The 16,553-nt window shown below is 49.7% G+C and overlaps 1 protein-coding gene across 1 annotated transcript in view; it reads left to right on the forward strand.

The window, feature by feature from the left end:
- Positions 1 to 16,553, forward strand: part of LOC134965400 (uncharacterized) — a 72,975-nt gene that overhangs the window by 38,250 nt on the left and 18,172 nt on the right. The window contains exons 9-12 of the mRNA XM_063941861.1: positions 8,701 to 8,828; positions 9,616 to 9,850; positions 13,892 to 14,024; positions 14,126 to 14,281. Coding sequence (XP_063797931.1) covers positions 8,701 to 8,828; positions 9,616 to 9,850; positions 13,892 to 14,024; positions 14,126 to 14,281 — 652 coding nt within the window. The remainder of the gene's footprint in view (positions 1 to 8,700; positions 8,829 to 9,615; positions 9,851 to 13,891; positions 14,025 to 14,125; positions 14,282 to 16,553) is intronic.

The following is a 16,553-nucleotide window of genomic DNA, read 5'->3' on the forward strand; positions in this document are numbered from 1 at the left end:
CCTAGTCACATTGTGCTCCGTATACAGACTCAGTCACACACACAGTATACAGGTGTCATATATCACATTACTCAGCGCAGTCTCCTGGTGCGTCCTAGTCACATTGTGCTCCGTATACAGCCTCTGTCACACACAGTATACAGGTGTCATATATCACATTACTCAGCACAGTCTCCTGGTGTGTCCTAGTCACATTGTGCTCTGTATACAGCCTCAGTCACACACAGTATACAGGTGTCATACATCACATTACTCAGCGCAGTCTCCTGGTGCATCCTAGTCACACTGTACTCCGTATACAGCCTCAGTCACACACAGTATACAGGTGTCATATATCACATTACTTAGCGCAGTCTCCTGGTGCATCCTAGTCACATTGTGCTCAGTATACAGCCTCAGTCACACACAGTATACAGGTGTCATACATCACATTACTCAGCGCAGGCTCCTGGTGCGTCCTAGTCACATTGTGCTCCGTATACAGCCTCAGTTACACACAGTATACAGGTCTCATATATCACATTACTCAGCGCAGTCTCCTGGTGCGTCCTAGTCACATTGTGCTCCGTATACAGCCTCAGTCACACACAGTATACAGGTGTCATATATCACATTACTCAGCGCAGTCTCCTGGTGTGTCCTAGTCACATTGTGCTCCATATACAGCCTCAGTCACACGCAGTATACAGGTGTCATATATCACATTACTCAGCGCAGTCTCCTGGTGCGTCCTAGTCACATTGTGCTCTGTATACAGCCTCAGTCATACACAGTATACAGGTGTCATATATCACATTACTCAGCGCAGTCTCCTGGTGCGTCCTAGTCACATTGTGCTCCGTATATAGCCTCAGTCACACACAGTATACAGGTGTCATATATCACATTCGTCAGCGCAGTCTCCTGGTGCGTCCTAGTCACATTGTGCTCCATATACAGCCTCAGTCACACGCAGTATACAGGTGTCATATATCACATTACTCAGCGCAGTCTCCTGGTGCGTCCTAGTCACATTGTGCTCTGTATACAGCCTCAGTCACACACAGTATACAGGTGTCATATATCACATTACTCAGCGCAGTCTCCTGGTGCGTCCTAGTCACATTGTGCTCTGTATACAGCCTCAGTCACACACAGTATACAGGTGTCATATATCGCATTATTCAGCGCAGTCTCCTGGTGCGTCCTAGTCACATTGTGCTCCGTATACAGCCTCAGTCACACACAGTATACAGGTGTCATATATCACATTACTCAGCGCAGTCTCCTGGTGCGTCCTAGTCACATTGTGCTCCGTATACAGCCTCAGTCACACACAGTATACAGGTGTCATATATCACATTACTCAGCGCAGTCTCCTGGTGCGTCCTAGTCACATTGTGCTCTGTATACAGCCTCAGTCACACACAGTATACAGGTGTCATATATCACATTACTCAGCGCAGTCTCCTGGTGCGTCCTAGTCACATTGTGCTCCGTATACAGCCTCAGTCACACACAGTATACAGGTGTCATATATCACATTACTCAGCGCAGTCTCCTGGTGCGTCCTAGTCACATTGCTCCGTATACAGCCTCAGTCACACACAGTATACAGGTGTCATATATCACATTACTCAGTGCAGTCTCCTGGTGCGTCCCAGTCACATTGTGCTCCGTATACAGCCTCAGTCACACACAGTATACAGGTGTCATATATCACATTACTCAGCGCAGTCTCCTGGTGCATCCTAGTCACATTGTGCTCCGTATACAGCCTCAGTCACACACAGTATACAGGTGTCATATATCACATTACTCAGCGCAGTCTCCTGGTGCATCCTAGTCACATTGCTCCGTATACAGCCTCAGTCACACACAGTATACAGGTGTCATAAATCACATTACTCAGCGCAGTCTCCGGGTGCCTCCTAGTCACATTGTGCTCCGTATACAGCCTCAGTCACACACAGTATACAGGTGTCATATATCACATTACTCAGCGCAGTCTCCTGGTGCGTCCTAGTCACATTGTGCTCCGTATACAGCCTCAGTCTCACACAGTATACAGGTGTCACATATCACATTACTCAGCGCAGTCTCCTGGTGCGTCCTAGTCACATTGTGCTCCGTATACAGCCTCAGTCACACACAGTATACAGGTGTCATATATCACATTACTCAGCGCAGTCTCCTGGTGCGTCCGAGTCACATTGTGCTCCGAATACAGCCTCAGTCACACACAGTATACAGGTGTCATATATCACATTACTCAGCGCAGTCTCCTGGTACGTCCTAGTCACATTGTGCTCCGTATACAGCCTCAGTCACACACAGTATACAGGTGTCACATATCACATTACTCAGCGCAGTCTCCTGGTGCGTCCTAGTCACATTGTGCTCCGTATACAGCCTCAGTCACACACAGTATACATGAGTCACATATCACATTACTCAGTGCAGTCTCCTGGTGTGTCCTAGTCACATTGTGCTCCGTATACAGCCTCAGTCACACACAGTATACAGGTGTCATATATCACAATACTCAGCGCAGTCTCCTGGTGCATCCTAGTCACACTGTGCTCCGTATACAGCCTCAGTCACACACAGTATACAGGTGTCATACATCACATTACTCAGCGCAGGCTCCTGGTGTGTCCTAGTCACATTGTGCTCCGTATACAGCCTCAGTCACACACAGTATACAGGTGTCATATATCACATTACTCAGCGCAGTCTCCTGGTGCGTCCTAGTCACATTGTACTCCGTATACAGCCTCAGTCACACACAGTATACAGGTGTCATATATCACATTACTCAGCGCAGTCTCCTGGTGCGTCCTAGTCACGTTGTGCTCCGTATACAGCCTCAGTCACACACAGTATACAGGTGTCATATATCACATTACTCAGCGCAGTCTCCTGGTGCGTCCTAGTCACATTGTACTCCGTATACAGCCTCAGTCACACACAGTATACAGGTGTCATATATCACATTACTCAGCGCAGTCTCCTGGTGCGTCCTAGTCACATTGTGCTCCGTATACAGCCTCAGTCACACACAGTATACAGGTGTCATATATCACATTACTCAGCGCAGTCTCCTGGTGCGTCCTAGTCACATTGTGCTCTGTATACAGCCTCAGTCACACACAGTATACAGGTGTCACATATCACATTACTCAGCGCAGTGTCCTGGTGCGTCCTAGCCACATTGTGCTCTGTATACAGCCTCAGTCACACACAGTATACAGGTGTCATACATCACATTACTCAGCGCAGTCTCCTGGTGCATCCTAGTCACACTGTACTCCGTATACAGCCTCAGTCACACACAGTATACAGGTGTCATATATCACATTACTCAGCGCAGTCTCCTGGTGCGTCCTAGTCACATTGTGCTCCGTATACAGCCTCAGTCACACACAGTATACAGGTGTCATATATCACATTACTCAGCGCAGTCTCCTGGTGCATCCTAGTCACATTGTGCTCCGTATACAGCCTCAGTCACACACAGTATACAGGTGTCATATATCACATTACTCAGCGCAGTCTCCTGGTGCGTCCTAGTCACATTGTGCTCCGTATACAGCCTCAGTTACACACAGTATACAGGTGTCATATATCACATTACTCAGCGCAGTGTCCTGGTGCGTCCTAGCCACATTGTGCTCCGTATACAGCCTCAGTCACACACAGTATACAGGTGTCATATATCACATTACTCAGCGCAGTCTCCTGGTGCATCCTAGTCACATTGTGCTCCGTATACAGCCTCAGTCACACACAGTATACAGGTGTCATATATCACATTACTCAGCGCAGTCTCCTGGTGCGTCCTAGTCACATTGTGCTCCGTATACAGCCTCAGTCACACACAGTATACAGGTGTCATATATCGCATTATTCAGCGCAGTCTCCTGGTGCGTCCTAGTCACATTGTGCTCCGTATATAGCCTCAGTCACACACAGTATACAGGTGTCATACATCACATTACTCAGCGCAGTCTCCTGGTGCATCCTAGTCACACTGTACTCCGTATACAGCCTCAGTCACACACAGTATACAGGTGTCATATATCACATTACTCAGCGCAGTCTCCTGGTGCATCCTAGTCACACTGTACTCCGTATACAGCCTCAGTCACACACAGTATACAGGTGTCATACATCACATTACTCAGCGCAGTCTCCTGGTGCATCCTAGTCACACTGTGCTCCGTATACAGCCTCAGTCACACACAGTATACAGGTGTCATACATCACATTACTCAGCGCAGGCTCCTGGTGCGTCCTAGTCACATTGTGCTCCGTATACAGCCTCAGTTACACACAGTATACAGGTGTCATATATCACATTACTCAGCGCAGTGTCCTGGTGCGTCCTAGCCACATTGTGCTCCGTATACAGCCTCAGTCACACACAGTATACAGGTGTCATATATCACATTACTCAGCGCAGTCTCCTGGTGCGTCCTAGTCACATTGTGCTCTGTATACAGCCTCAGTCACACACAGTATACAGGTGTCATATATCGCATTATTCAGCGCAGTCTCCTGGTGCGTCCTAGTCACATTGTGCTCCGTATATAGCCTCAGTCACACACAGTATACAGGTGTCACATATCACATTACTCAGCGCAATCTCCTGGTGCGTCCTAGTCACATTGTGCTCCGTATACAGCCTCTGTCACACACAGTATACAGGTGTCATATATCACATTACTCAGCGCAGTCTCCTGGTGCGTCCTAGTCACATTGCTCCGTATACAGCCTCAGTCACACACAGTATACAGGTGTCATATATCACATTACTCAGTGCAGTCTCCTGGTGCGTCCCAGTCACATTGTGCTCCGTATACAGCCTCAGTCACACACAGTATACAGGTGTCATATATCACATTACTCTGCGCAGTCTCCTGGTGCGTCCTAGTCACATTGTGCTCCGTATACAGCCTCAGTCACACACAGTATACAGGTGTCATATATCACATTACTCAGCGCAGTCTCCTGGTGCGTCCTAGTCACATTGTGCTCCGTATACAGCCTCAGTCACACACAGTATACAAGTGTCATATATCACATTACTCAGCGCAGTCTCCTGGTGCATCCTAGTCACATTGCTCCGTATACAGCCTCAGTCACACACAGTATACAGGTGTCATAAATCACATTACTCAGCGCAGTCTCCGGGTGCCTCCTAGTCACATTGTGCTCCGTATACAGCCTCAGTCACACACAGTATACAGGTGTCATATATCACATTACTCAGCGCAGTCTCCTGGTGCGTCCTAGTCACATTGTGCTCCGTGTACAGCCTCAGTCACACACAGTATACAGGTGTCATACATCACATTACTCAGCGCAGGCTCCTGGTGCCTCCTAGTCACATTGTGCTCCGTATACAGCCTCAGTCACACACAGTATACAGGTGTCATATATCACATTACTCAGCGCAGTCTCCTGGTGCGTCCTAGGCACATTGCTCCATATACAGCCTCAGTTACACACAGTATACAGGTGTCATATATCACATTACTCAGTGCAGTCTCCTGGTGCGTCCTCGTCACATTGTGCTCCGTATACAGCCTCAGTCACACACAGTATACAGGTGTCATATATCACATTACTCAGCGCAGTCTCCTGGTGCGTCCTAGTCACATTGTGCTCCGTATATAGCCTCAGTCACACACAGTATACAGGTGTCATATATCACATTACTCAGCGCAGTCTCCTGGTGCGTCCTAGTCACATTGTGCTCCATATACAGCCTCAGTCACACACAGTATACAGGTGTCATATATCACATTACTCAGCGCAGTCTCCTGGTGCGTCCTAGTCACATTGCTCCGTATACAGCCTCAGTCACATACAGTATACAGGTGTCATATATCACATTACGTAGTGCAGTCTCCTGGTGCGTCCTAGTCACATTGTGCTCTGTATACAGCCTCAGTCACACACAATATACAGGTGTCACATATCACATTACTCAGCGCAGTCTCCTGGTGCGTCCTAGTCACATTGTGCTCCGTATACAGCCTCAGTCACACACAGTATACAGATGTCACATATCACATTACTCAGCGCAGTCTCCTGGTGCGTCCTAGTCACATTGTGCTCTGTATACAGCCTCAGTCACACACAGTATACAGGTGTCACATATCACATTACTCAGCGCAGTCTCCTGGTGCGTCCTAGTCACATTGTGCTCCGTATACAGCCTCAGTCACACACAGTATACAGGTGTCATATATCACATTACTCAGCGCAGTCTCCTGGTGCGTCCTAGTCACATTGTGCTCCGTATACAGCCTCAGTCACACACAGTATACAGGAGTCACATATCACATTACTCAGCGCAGTCTCCTGGTGCGTCCTAGTCACATTGTGCTCCGTATACAGCCTCAGTCACACACAGTATACAGGTGTCATATATCACATTACTCAGCGCAGTCTCCTGGTGCGTCCTAGTCACATTGTGCTCTGTATACAGCCTCAGTCACACACAGTATACAGGTGTCACATATCACAGTAGTCAGCGCAGTCTCCTGGTGCGTCCTAGTCACATTGTGCTCCGTATACAGCCTCAGTCACACACAGTATACAGGTGTCATATATCACATTACTCAGCGCAGTCTCCTGGTGCGTCCTAGTCACATTGTGCTCCATATACAGCCTCAGTCACACACAGTATACAGGTGTCATATATCACATTACTCAGCGCAGTCTCCTGGTGCGTCCTAGTCACATTGCTCCGTATACAGCCTCAGTCACATACAGTATACAGGTGTCATATATCACATTACGTAGTGCAGTCTCCTGGTGCGTCCTAGTCACATTGTGCTCTGTATACAGCCTCAGTCACACACAATATACAGGTGTCACATATCACATTACTCAGCGCAGTCTCCTGGTGCGTCCTAGTCACATTGTGCTCCGTATACAGCCTCAGTCACACACAGTATACAGATGTCACATATCACATTACTCAGCGCAGTCTCCTGGTGCGTCCTAGTCACATTGTGCTCTGTATACAGCCTCAGTCACACACAGTATACAGGTGTCACATATCACATTACTCAGCGCAGTCTCCTGGTGCGTCCTAGTCACATTGTGCTCCGTATACAGCCTCAGTCACACACAGTATACAGGTGTCATATATCACATTACTCAGCGCAGTCTCCTGGTGCGTCCTAGTCACATTGTGCTCCGTATACAGCCTCAGTCACACACAGTATACAGGAGTCACATATCACATTACTCAGCGCAGTCTCCTGGTGCGTCCTAGTCACGTTGTGCTCCGTATACAGCCTCAGTCACACACAGTATACAGGTGTCATATATCACATTACTCAGCGCAGTCTCCTGGTGCGTCCTAGTCACATTGTGCTCTATATACAGCCTCAGTCACACACAGTATACAGGTGTCACATATCACAGTAGTCAGCGCAGTCTCCTGGTGCGTCCTAGTCACATTGTGCTCCGTATACAGCCTCAGTCACACACAGTATACAGGTGTCATATATCACATTACTCAGCGCAGTCTCCAGGTGCGTCCTAGTCACATTGTGCTCCATATACAGCCGCAGTCACACACAGTATACAGGTGTCATATATCACATTACTCAGCGCAGTCTCCTGGTGCGTCCTAGTCACATTACGTTTTGAAGAAGACGCATTTTTGGCAAAAAAACAAGCAAAGTAGACTCCCAATACCTGAAGGTTCTCTCGTGAGCTGGCGTGCTGAAAGCGGCGGTTTAGTGTACTGCAGCAGGAATGAATGAGCACACATCTGTATGTAGCTGTTACATTATTGTGGAGAAAAGGAAATCAGAGATTCTGTATATACATTCCTGGGTTCTGGTGTGAATGGTCGACCATGTTAAATTCAACAGTCATTAAGTCGACCACTGTTGGTCGACATTGACATGGTCGACATGGAGAAATAGTTAACACATGAAAATGGTCGACATGGATTTTTTAACTGTTTTTGGTGTCATTTTTTCTGTAACATGACCAGGAACGCCAATTAGTGCACCGCGTCCTCTTGCATGGCTTGTTTCGCTTGCCATGCTGCGGGCAAGGTGCCACGCCCCGCTACCGCTACGCTCGGACCAGGTTACTATTCCAAATCGTAGTCCACGTGGATGGTAAAGTATGAAAAAGTTACAATTAAAAAAAAAATTCTAAAAAAAGGTCACGTCGACCTTTTCATGTGTCGACCATTTGTCCACGTCTACCATATCAATGTCGACCGATAGCGGTCGAGCTAGTGACTGCCGTCCTAAGTAGGGTTGACCTGCCAAACGGATACCACATTCCAACGGGATCATCAGCGCCATTTCCCTGGATTATTTATAAGGCACAATGGGGCGGATTCAGGTGCGGTCACAATGCCGGATAAACGCGGATGTTTTTTAAAGGGACAATCATGTACCTATTAGATGATTGCCTCTTTCAAAAAACATCCGAGTTCATCCGTCAAACTCTGACTCCACTACATACCGCCCCAGGTTCCTCGTGGCCACTTATGAGGAACCTCTTGTGAAACACATTACACGAGCAAGCTCTGAGAGGTATCAGTGTCTCTTCATCTACAAGTAGATCTTACCGACTGCTTTGGGGCTCGTTCACATTTTTATGACGCGCCTCTCAGGATATATATATATATATATATATATAATATTCCCCTCTGTGTTCCTTTCTTATTTGCAGGTGGAGGAACGCTGTTCCAGTGTTACAGTACGCCTGGCATCTACAAAGAAGTGTGTTACCCCAGAGCATCACGATTGTACCCCGTATTGCGGGACCCCGGGGGGAACGCTCAGCGCGGAGCTGGGAATGTCAGTCCTGCCGCACTATGGTTACCGTACTGTTATGTATTATATAAGGCTGTCAGGCAGAAATGAATGAAGACATCACTCAGTAGGTTCCTTTAGTCACAGTGATCCACGTAACTCTGTAATCACCACCAACAACTCATGATATTGAGGATTTCTATTATCATTTATATGTGACTTTATATAACTGGCTGATCACTAATTACTCTACGTGTTTCCCAGCAACAGAAATCCTCCAGGCGTGAGTGCTGGGGCGTTCTCGGGTGTCGTGGGGTGTTCTCAGGTGTCACGTGGGGCATTCTAAGTTGTCACGATAGGTGTTCTCCTGTGTCTCGTAGGATGTCCTCAGGTGGCATGTGGGGCGTTCCCAGGTGGCACGTGGGCCGTTCTCAGGTGGCACGTGGGGCTTTCTCAGGTGGCACGTGCTATGTTCCCAGGTGGCACGTGGGGCGTTCTCAGGCGGCACATGGTGCATTCTAAGGAGGCACGAGGGGTATTCTCAGGTGTCTCGTAGGCTGTCCTCCGGTGTCTCGTAGGCTGTCCTCCGGTGTCTCGTAGGCTGTCCTCCGGTGTCTCGTAGGCTGTCCTCTGGTGTCTCTTGTAGGTTGTCATTAGGAGGCACGTGGGGTGTGTCAGGTGTCTCGTAGGCTGACCTCCGGTGTCTCGTAGGTTGTCCTCCGGTGTATCGTAGGCTGCCCTCAGATGTCACATGGGGCTGTCCTCAGTTGTCACGTGGGCTGTCCTCAGTTGACATGTGGGGCTTCTCAGTTGTCACATGGGCTGTCCTCAGTTGTAACGTGGGCTGTTCTCAGTTGTCACGTGGGTGTTCTCAGTTGACACGTGGGGTGTTCTCAGGTGTCTTGTTTGTGTTGCGCAGGTGCCACTGTCTTCAGTATGTTGCAGCAGAGGAACTGTGTGATCGCTCCTGCCTGATGAAGGCGCCCCGGGTATCAATGACCTTTGGACCCAACCTGCAGTTTCTACTACAAATTGAGGAATCTGAGAAGAGAAGGAGCAGGAAAGTGGTGCGTGGAGATTCTATGTCCCATTATGTCCTCACCAGGTCCCACCAACCAGCTACTGAGAGAGCAGCAAGGGGATAGACATTCCTATATCTGGTGGAGCATCTTACACACACACTTTATGTCTCCTCTGTGTTATCCCCCCAATGGGGGAGGGACACGTAATATGCGCACTTTGCGCTCAGCCTGTATGTGCATAAGATAGGTGGTTAGGGTGTGGGAAATGTAGACGGGCTTCGGTAGCTTCTAGCTCTTCTGCCAATGTAGGACTACAAGTCATAGAATGACCTGCCAACCTAAGGCTGTGCATAAGCCAATTTTAGAAGTGAATAAAAGATGGCCTTGTTCAAAGAATGCTGGGACTTATAGTTCTACTGCAGCTGGAGAGCTACTATAAAGAACATGCTGTTGGGTTGGGTGCATTAACAGTAGCAGCAAAGACAAAGTATATTCTGTTCTGGAAGGAATATTCTATCTAGATGACGCTGCAATAACACAGTATAAAGGGGTAATTCAGCCTGATCGCATTTTCTCACAGCCTGCGATCAGGTCCAAACTGCGCATGCTCCGCAATGCGCAGGTGCGACGGACCGCAGCAACGGGGATCGATGCACAGCGACGGGATGGTGCAAAAAAAGCGATTGCACGGGCAATCGCAAGGTGACTGACAGGAAGAAGGCGTTTGTGGGTGGCAACTGACCGTTTTCTGGGAGTGTCTGTAAAAACGCAGGTGTGTCCAAGCGTTTGCAGGGCGGGTGTTTGATGTCAATTCCGGCCCCGGACAGGCTGAAGTGATCGCAGCGGCTGAGTAAGTTCTGGGCTGCGCAGAGACTGCACAAGATCTGTTTGTACCGCTCTGCTACACATGCGTTCGCACACTTTCACAGATAAAATACACTCCCCTGTAGGCGGTGACTATTCGATCGCAGATCTGCAAAAAATCGTGCAGCGATCAGGTTAGAATTACCCCCAAAGTCAGTAACTTCATGGCTACTGAAAGTGAGTACATCCCACGTAGCAAAGGCAGCATCACCTTCTATTTACTGGTCGTAATCCTCTCAAGTCCACAGAACAAACGTGTTACCTAGGAGACGGCAAGCCAGTCATTCATGAGTTTTATGTTTTTGTACACTGTTCCAAAAAAAGCCTGAAAGATGACGTCTCTAGCAGACATTATTTAATTAGGACAACAGACTTTTCTGGAACCATCATTACAGCTACGACATTTACAGGAATGAATGTGATATCTTCTCAGGCCAGCAGATGGAGTGCTTGCTCCTTATACAGTATGTTAGAAATCCAGTAATTGTGTATCATCTGTAGAAGTTACAAGCTGAACTTCTAGATCACAGGTTCTCAAACTCGGTCCTCAGGACCCCACACAGTTCATGTTTTGCAGGTCACCTGTAGATTTTTAAAATGTGACAGTTGGTGAAGCACAGTGCAGATGCTGGGTGACATGGAAAACGTGAACCGTGTGGGGTCCTGAGGACCGAGTTTGAGAACCACTGTTCTAGATCATTTACAGAACACCACCTATACCCCGCTTTCTATTACTTTTCCATCCCAGAATACAAAGTTGTTTTCACTGACAATGCCCCTATTTATTACAGCCCAGTATGTACCTCTGTATACATGGCGCTATATATCATCTCCTTACATACCCTCCAACATTTTACACGTAAAGGTGGTCATTCAGATCAGGCTAAAAAACGGCAGTTCTGCGCATGCGTGACGTACGGGCACAACGAATGATGTCGTTTTGCACAGGGTCTAGTGATGCATTTCAGTCGCACTAGTTGCCGCAGAGTGATTGACAGGAAGAGGGCATTTCTGGGTGTTAACTGACCGTTTTCAGGGAGTGTTTGGGAAAACGCAGGCGTGCCAGAAAAAACGTAGGCATGGCTGGGCGAACACTGGGCGTGTTTGTGACGTCAAATCCGGAACTGAATGGTCTGAAGTGATCGCAAGCGCTGAGTAGGTTTTGAGCTACTCTGAAACTACGGAAATTTAATTTTGCAAGCGCTCTGCGATACAACTGTTCGCACTTCTGCTAAGCTAACATACACTCCCAGTGGGCGGCGGCATAGCGTTTGCACGGCTGCTAAAAATGGCTAGCGAGCGATCAACTCGGAACGACCCCCAAAAATTGGTACAAATTTGAAAAGGGGGCGTGGTCACAGATAAAGGGGGCGTGTCCATGTCCATTTTCCTATACTTTCAATGGAAGTTTGGAGAGACAAAAATCGGTACAGACCATAATAAAAAGGTCCTGTACCTGCCAAAAAGGTGCAGCTGGAGGATATGTCCTTATGACAGCATAACTTAATATACCTCCCAATTGTGGGCACATTGGGGCTTCACACGCCTGGGCAAGGGTGCCATGTTTTTTTGTAGGGGGAGGGGAACTGTAATCAATCTTTTGAGCGCACACAAATTTGGACAACAATTTAAACAGCAGACAATAGGACGTAACCGGGCGCCTCTAGACCTTGCTGCATCTCTGGAGAAAGACGTAGCCTTGCTATAACAAAGCCGCCTGTACAGATCAATAGATACAATATATGCTCCAATCTGGCATTCTGGAGGAGCTGCAGCCCTGGGGGGAACTTCCTACGCCTGGGAGGTTAGCTAAGCTCTCCTAATACAGGCCCAATTGTTTTGCGATTGCGTCACTGGCCGCCGATTAACGTGGTGGGCGGCCCCCCAGCATGCAATTTAATCAGTAGCAGAATCTGATACTGAGTAGGGTCTTTAATTTCTAGTTCTGATATTCTGTTCATAGTATTGTTGATTATAAAAGCGTATATACTGTACTGAGAGCAGAACCGAGGGTCCGCTGTGGGAGGGGCTCCTTCCTAAACTAATCCCCTTGGTGGTGGCAGACCGATATGTTTTATTGTAAGGATAATTTGCAAAACACCAACGTCACGACCACCCAACTTGGAAGGAGTCCTGAATGCAGGCGCGATCGTGACAATGCTACTTCTCATTTCTCCTTGTTCCCTCTCAATCTTATGTTCTCCTTTTCCAAGCTCCTATTATACAATCTCCACCAGTCAGCTGACACTCTATTCCCCTGTATGAGGTGCTGTAGCCAGGAGACACATGGGGGGGGAATTCAAATGTTTGAAGAGTCGGTTGAGTGTCTGTTTACTAGATAGGAAAAAACAGACACCCAACTGACTTTTCAAACAATTGAATATCCCCCATAGGGACAGTTCCCCAAACCTGCATAACCCCGCTCCTTTCTATACCAACTTCCCAGCCACTAATCCTCCCAGGTGTGACACAGGTACTTACCACCAGTCAGTGGGGTGATGCACATGACTACATGCACCTTGGAGGATTACTGGCACATAACATCACCCAAGAGGATGCTACACCCGGCCGGGTTCTGTGCATGGCGCCTAATTCAGACCTGATTGCTCGCTAGGGGTTTTTTTGCAGCGCTGCAAGCAGATAGTCGCCGCCTACAGGAGAGTGTATTTTAGCTGTGCAAGTGTGCGATCGCATGTGTAGTCGAGCGGCACAAACAGATCTTGTGCAGTTTCTGTGTTGCCCAGAACTTACTCAGCCGCTGCGATCACTTCAGCCTGTCCGGGGCCGGAATTGACGTCAGACACCCGCCCTGCAAACGCTTGGACACACCTGCGTTTTTCCAACCACTCCCAGAAAATGGTCAGTTGCCGCCCACAAACGCCCTCTTCCTGTCAATATTCTGTGCAAATGGATTCTTCGTAAAAGTAATCGCACAGTAACGATCCGCTTTGTACCTGTGCGACGCGCCTGCGCATTGCGGTGCATATGCATGCCCAGTTATGACCTGATTGCAGCGCTGCAAAAAACGCTAGCGAGCGACCAGGTCTGAGTTAGACCCGTAGTACATGAGGTCATGACAATTTGTTGTGCTAATGAGTGCTATGTGGCTGTCGTACTAGACTAGTGTTACAGCACCAATAGGCTACTTACCTATACAGATATACCCTCCTCGCCTTTATCTATGTCCTAGAACACTTGCACATTTGTCTCTACCTTACCCAGGAGGTGGTGAATGTCCTCGGGCCGGACCAGCACGTGTGGAGCAGTGAGCAGGTGCACCTTGCGCTGTTTGGCCCCGCGGGAGTATATGGTGTAATACTGTCCAGTGCACAGGTCATCGAAGCCTTTCTTACAGGTGAGACCATTCCTATTTCTCCACAGTGATATCCGTATGGATAAAATGCTTCATTCTAATGATCACTGGTACAGCTCTGACATATTATCCAATATCCTTAGTAGGCTCGTGGTCAGTACCAACACCGAGGAAAGCACGGGATGGAAATCAGGGCGCCACGTGGGCAAACACCGGATCTCTGCCCAGGATCCCAAACCCCATCCTGTGTCTCAGGCGGGGCGATGTTGTCCTGTTCCAGCTCAGTGTCCCACCGAACGGTAAGTACAGCTGTACATTGCTGGTGGCTGGTGGGGCTGCCGGGTACATCACCTACACATTATACCAATCACGTTTACAGTAAACGCAATATATGCTTACACTATATGTTACAATCAGTCTTCAGATCAGATTTACCATCTGTATGACAAGAGGTAGATTCTGTGCAGATATTATAGGTTACAAAACCCCCATTCCACTAGTATGTACGGTCTGGCCTGCGCCAACCTAGTGTGGCATAGAAATGGCACTGCAGGAATTTTGCGCCGAATGCTGGTCTGTAATTTGATTCCATCCCTAGATTTATAGCTCGATGCCCAGATCTATTCAGTGCAGCAGCAGGGTGCAGGCAGAGCTGGGGAGTACTCAGTGCAGCAGCAGGCAGAGCTGGGGAGTACTCGGTGCAGCAGCAGGCAGAGCTGGGGAGTACTCAGTGCAGCAGCAGGCAGAGCTGGGGAGTACTCAGTGCAGCAGCAGGCAGAGCTGGGGAGTACTCGGTGCAGCAGCAGGCAGAGCTGGGGAGTACTCAGTGCAGCAGCAGATGCAGGCAGAGCTCGGGAGTACTCGTCACAGCAGCAGGGTGCAGGCGGTCTTGGGGAGTACTCAGTACAGCAGCAGACGCAGGCAGAGTTGGGGAGTACTCAGTGCAGCAGCAGATGCAGGTAGAGCTCGGGAGTACTTGGTACAGTAGCAGGTTGCAGGCAGAGCTGGGGAATACTCAGTGCAGCAGCAGACGCAGGCAGAGCTGGGGAGTACTCGGTGCAGCAGCAGGGTGCAGGCAGAGCTCGGGAGTACTCGTGCAGCAGCAGGGCGCAGGCAGAGCTGGTGATTACTCAGTGCAGCAGCAGACGCAGGCAGAGTTGGGGAGTACTCTGTGCAGCAGCAGACGCAGGCAGAGCTGAGGAGTGCTCAATGCAGCAGCAGGGTGTAAGCGGAGCTGGGGAGTACTCAGTGCAGCAGCAGGGTGTAAGCGGAGGTGGGGAGTACTCGGTGCAGCAGCAGGTGTAAGCGGAGTTGGGGAGTACTCGGTGCAGCAGCAGGTATAAGCAGAGCTGGGGAGTACTCAGTGTAGCAGCAGGGTGTAAGCGGAGCTGGGGAGTACTCGGTACAGCAGCAGGTATAAGCGGAGCTGGGGAGTACTCGGTGCAGCAGCTGGTGTAGGCGGAGCTGGGGAGTACACGGTGCAGCAGCAGGTGTAAGCGGAGCTGGGGGAGTACTCAGTGCAGCAGCAGGTGTAAGCGGAGCTGGGGAGTACTGTGTGCAGCAGCAGACGCAGGCAGAGTTGGGGCAGCAGCAGCTGCAGTATGCAGCAGCAGACGCAGGCAGAGTTGGGGAGTACTCAGTGCAGCAGCAGATGCAGGTAGAGCTCGGGAGTACTTGGTACAGTAGCAGGTTGCAGGCAGAGCTGGGGAGTACTCAGTGCAGCAGCAGACGCAGGCAGAGCTGGGGAGTACTCGGTGCAGCAGCAGGGTGCAGGCAGAGCTCGGGAGTACTCGTGCAGCAGCAGGGCGCAGGCAGAGCTGGTGATTACTCAGTGCAGCAGCAGACGCAGGCAGAGTTGGGGAGTACTCTGTGCAGCAGCAGACGCAGGCAGAGCTGAGGAGTGCTCAATGCAGCAGCAGGATGCAGGCAGAGCTGGGGAGTACTCAGTGCAGCAGCAGGGTGTAAGCGGAGCTGGGGAGTACTCAGTGCAGCAGCAGGGTGTAAGCGGAGGTGGGGAGTACTCGGTGCAGCAGCAGGTGTAAGCGGAGTTGGGGAGTACTCGGTGCAGCAGCAGGTATAAGCAGAGCTGGGGAGTACTCAGTGTAGCAGCAGGGTGTAAGCGGAGCTGGGGAGTACTCGGTACAGCAGCAGGTATAAGCGGAGCTGGGGAGTACTCGGTGCAGCAGCTGGTGTAGGCGGAGCTGGGGAGTACACGGTGCAGCAGCAGGTGTAAGCGGAGCTGGGGGAGTACTCAGTGCAGCAGCAGGTGTAAGCGGAGCTGGGGAGTACTGTGTGCAGCAGCAGGTGTAAGCGGAGCTGGGGAGTACTCAGTGTAGCAGCATGTGTAAGTGGAGCTGGGGAGTACTCGGTGCAGCAGCAGGTGTAAGCGGAGCTGTGGAGTACTCGGTGCAGCATCATGTGTAAGTGGAGCTGGGGAGTACTCGGTGCAGCAGCAGGTGTAAGCGGAGCTGGGGAGTACTCGGTGCAGCAGCAGGTGTAAGCGGAGCTGGGGAGTACTCGGTGCAGCAGCAGGTGTAAGCGGAGCTGGGGAGTACTCGGTGCAGCAGCAGG

Source organism: Pseudophryne corroboree, chromosome 10, assembly GCF_028390025.1.
Source record: "Pseudophryne corroboree isolate aPseCor3 chromosome 10, aPseCor3.hap2, whole genome shotgun sequence".
In the NCBI taxonomy this organism is placed as follows: domain Eukaryota; kingdom Metazoa; phylum Chordata; class Amphibia; order Anura; family Myobatrachidae; genus Pseudophryne; species Pseudophryne corroboree.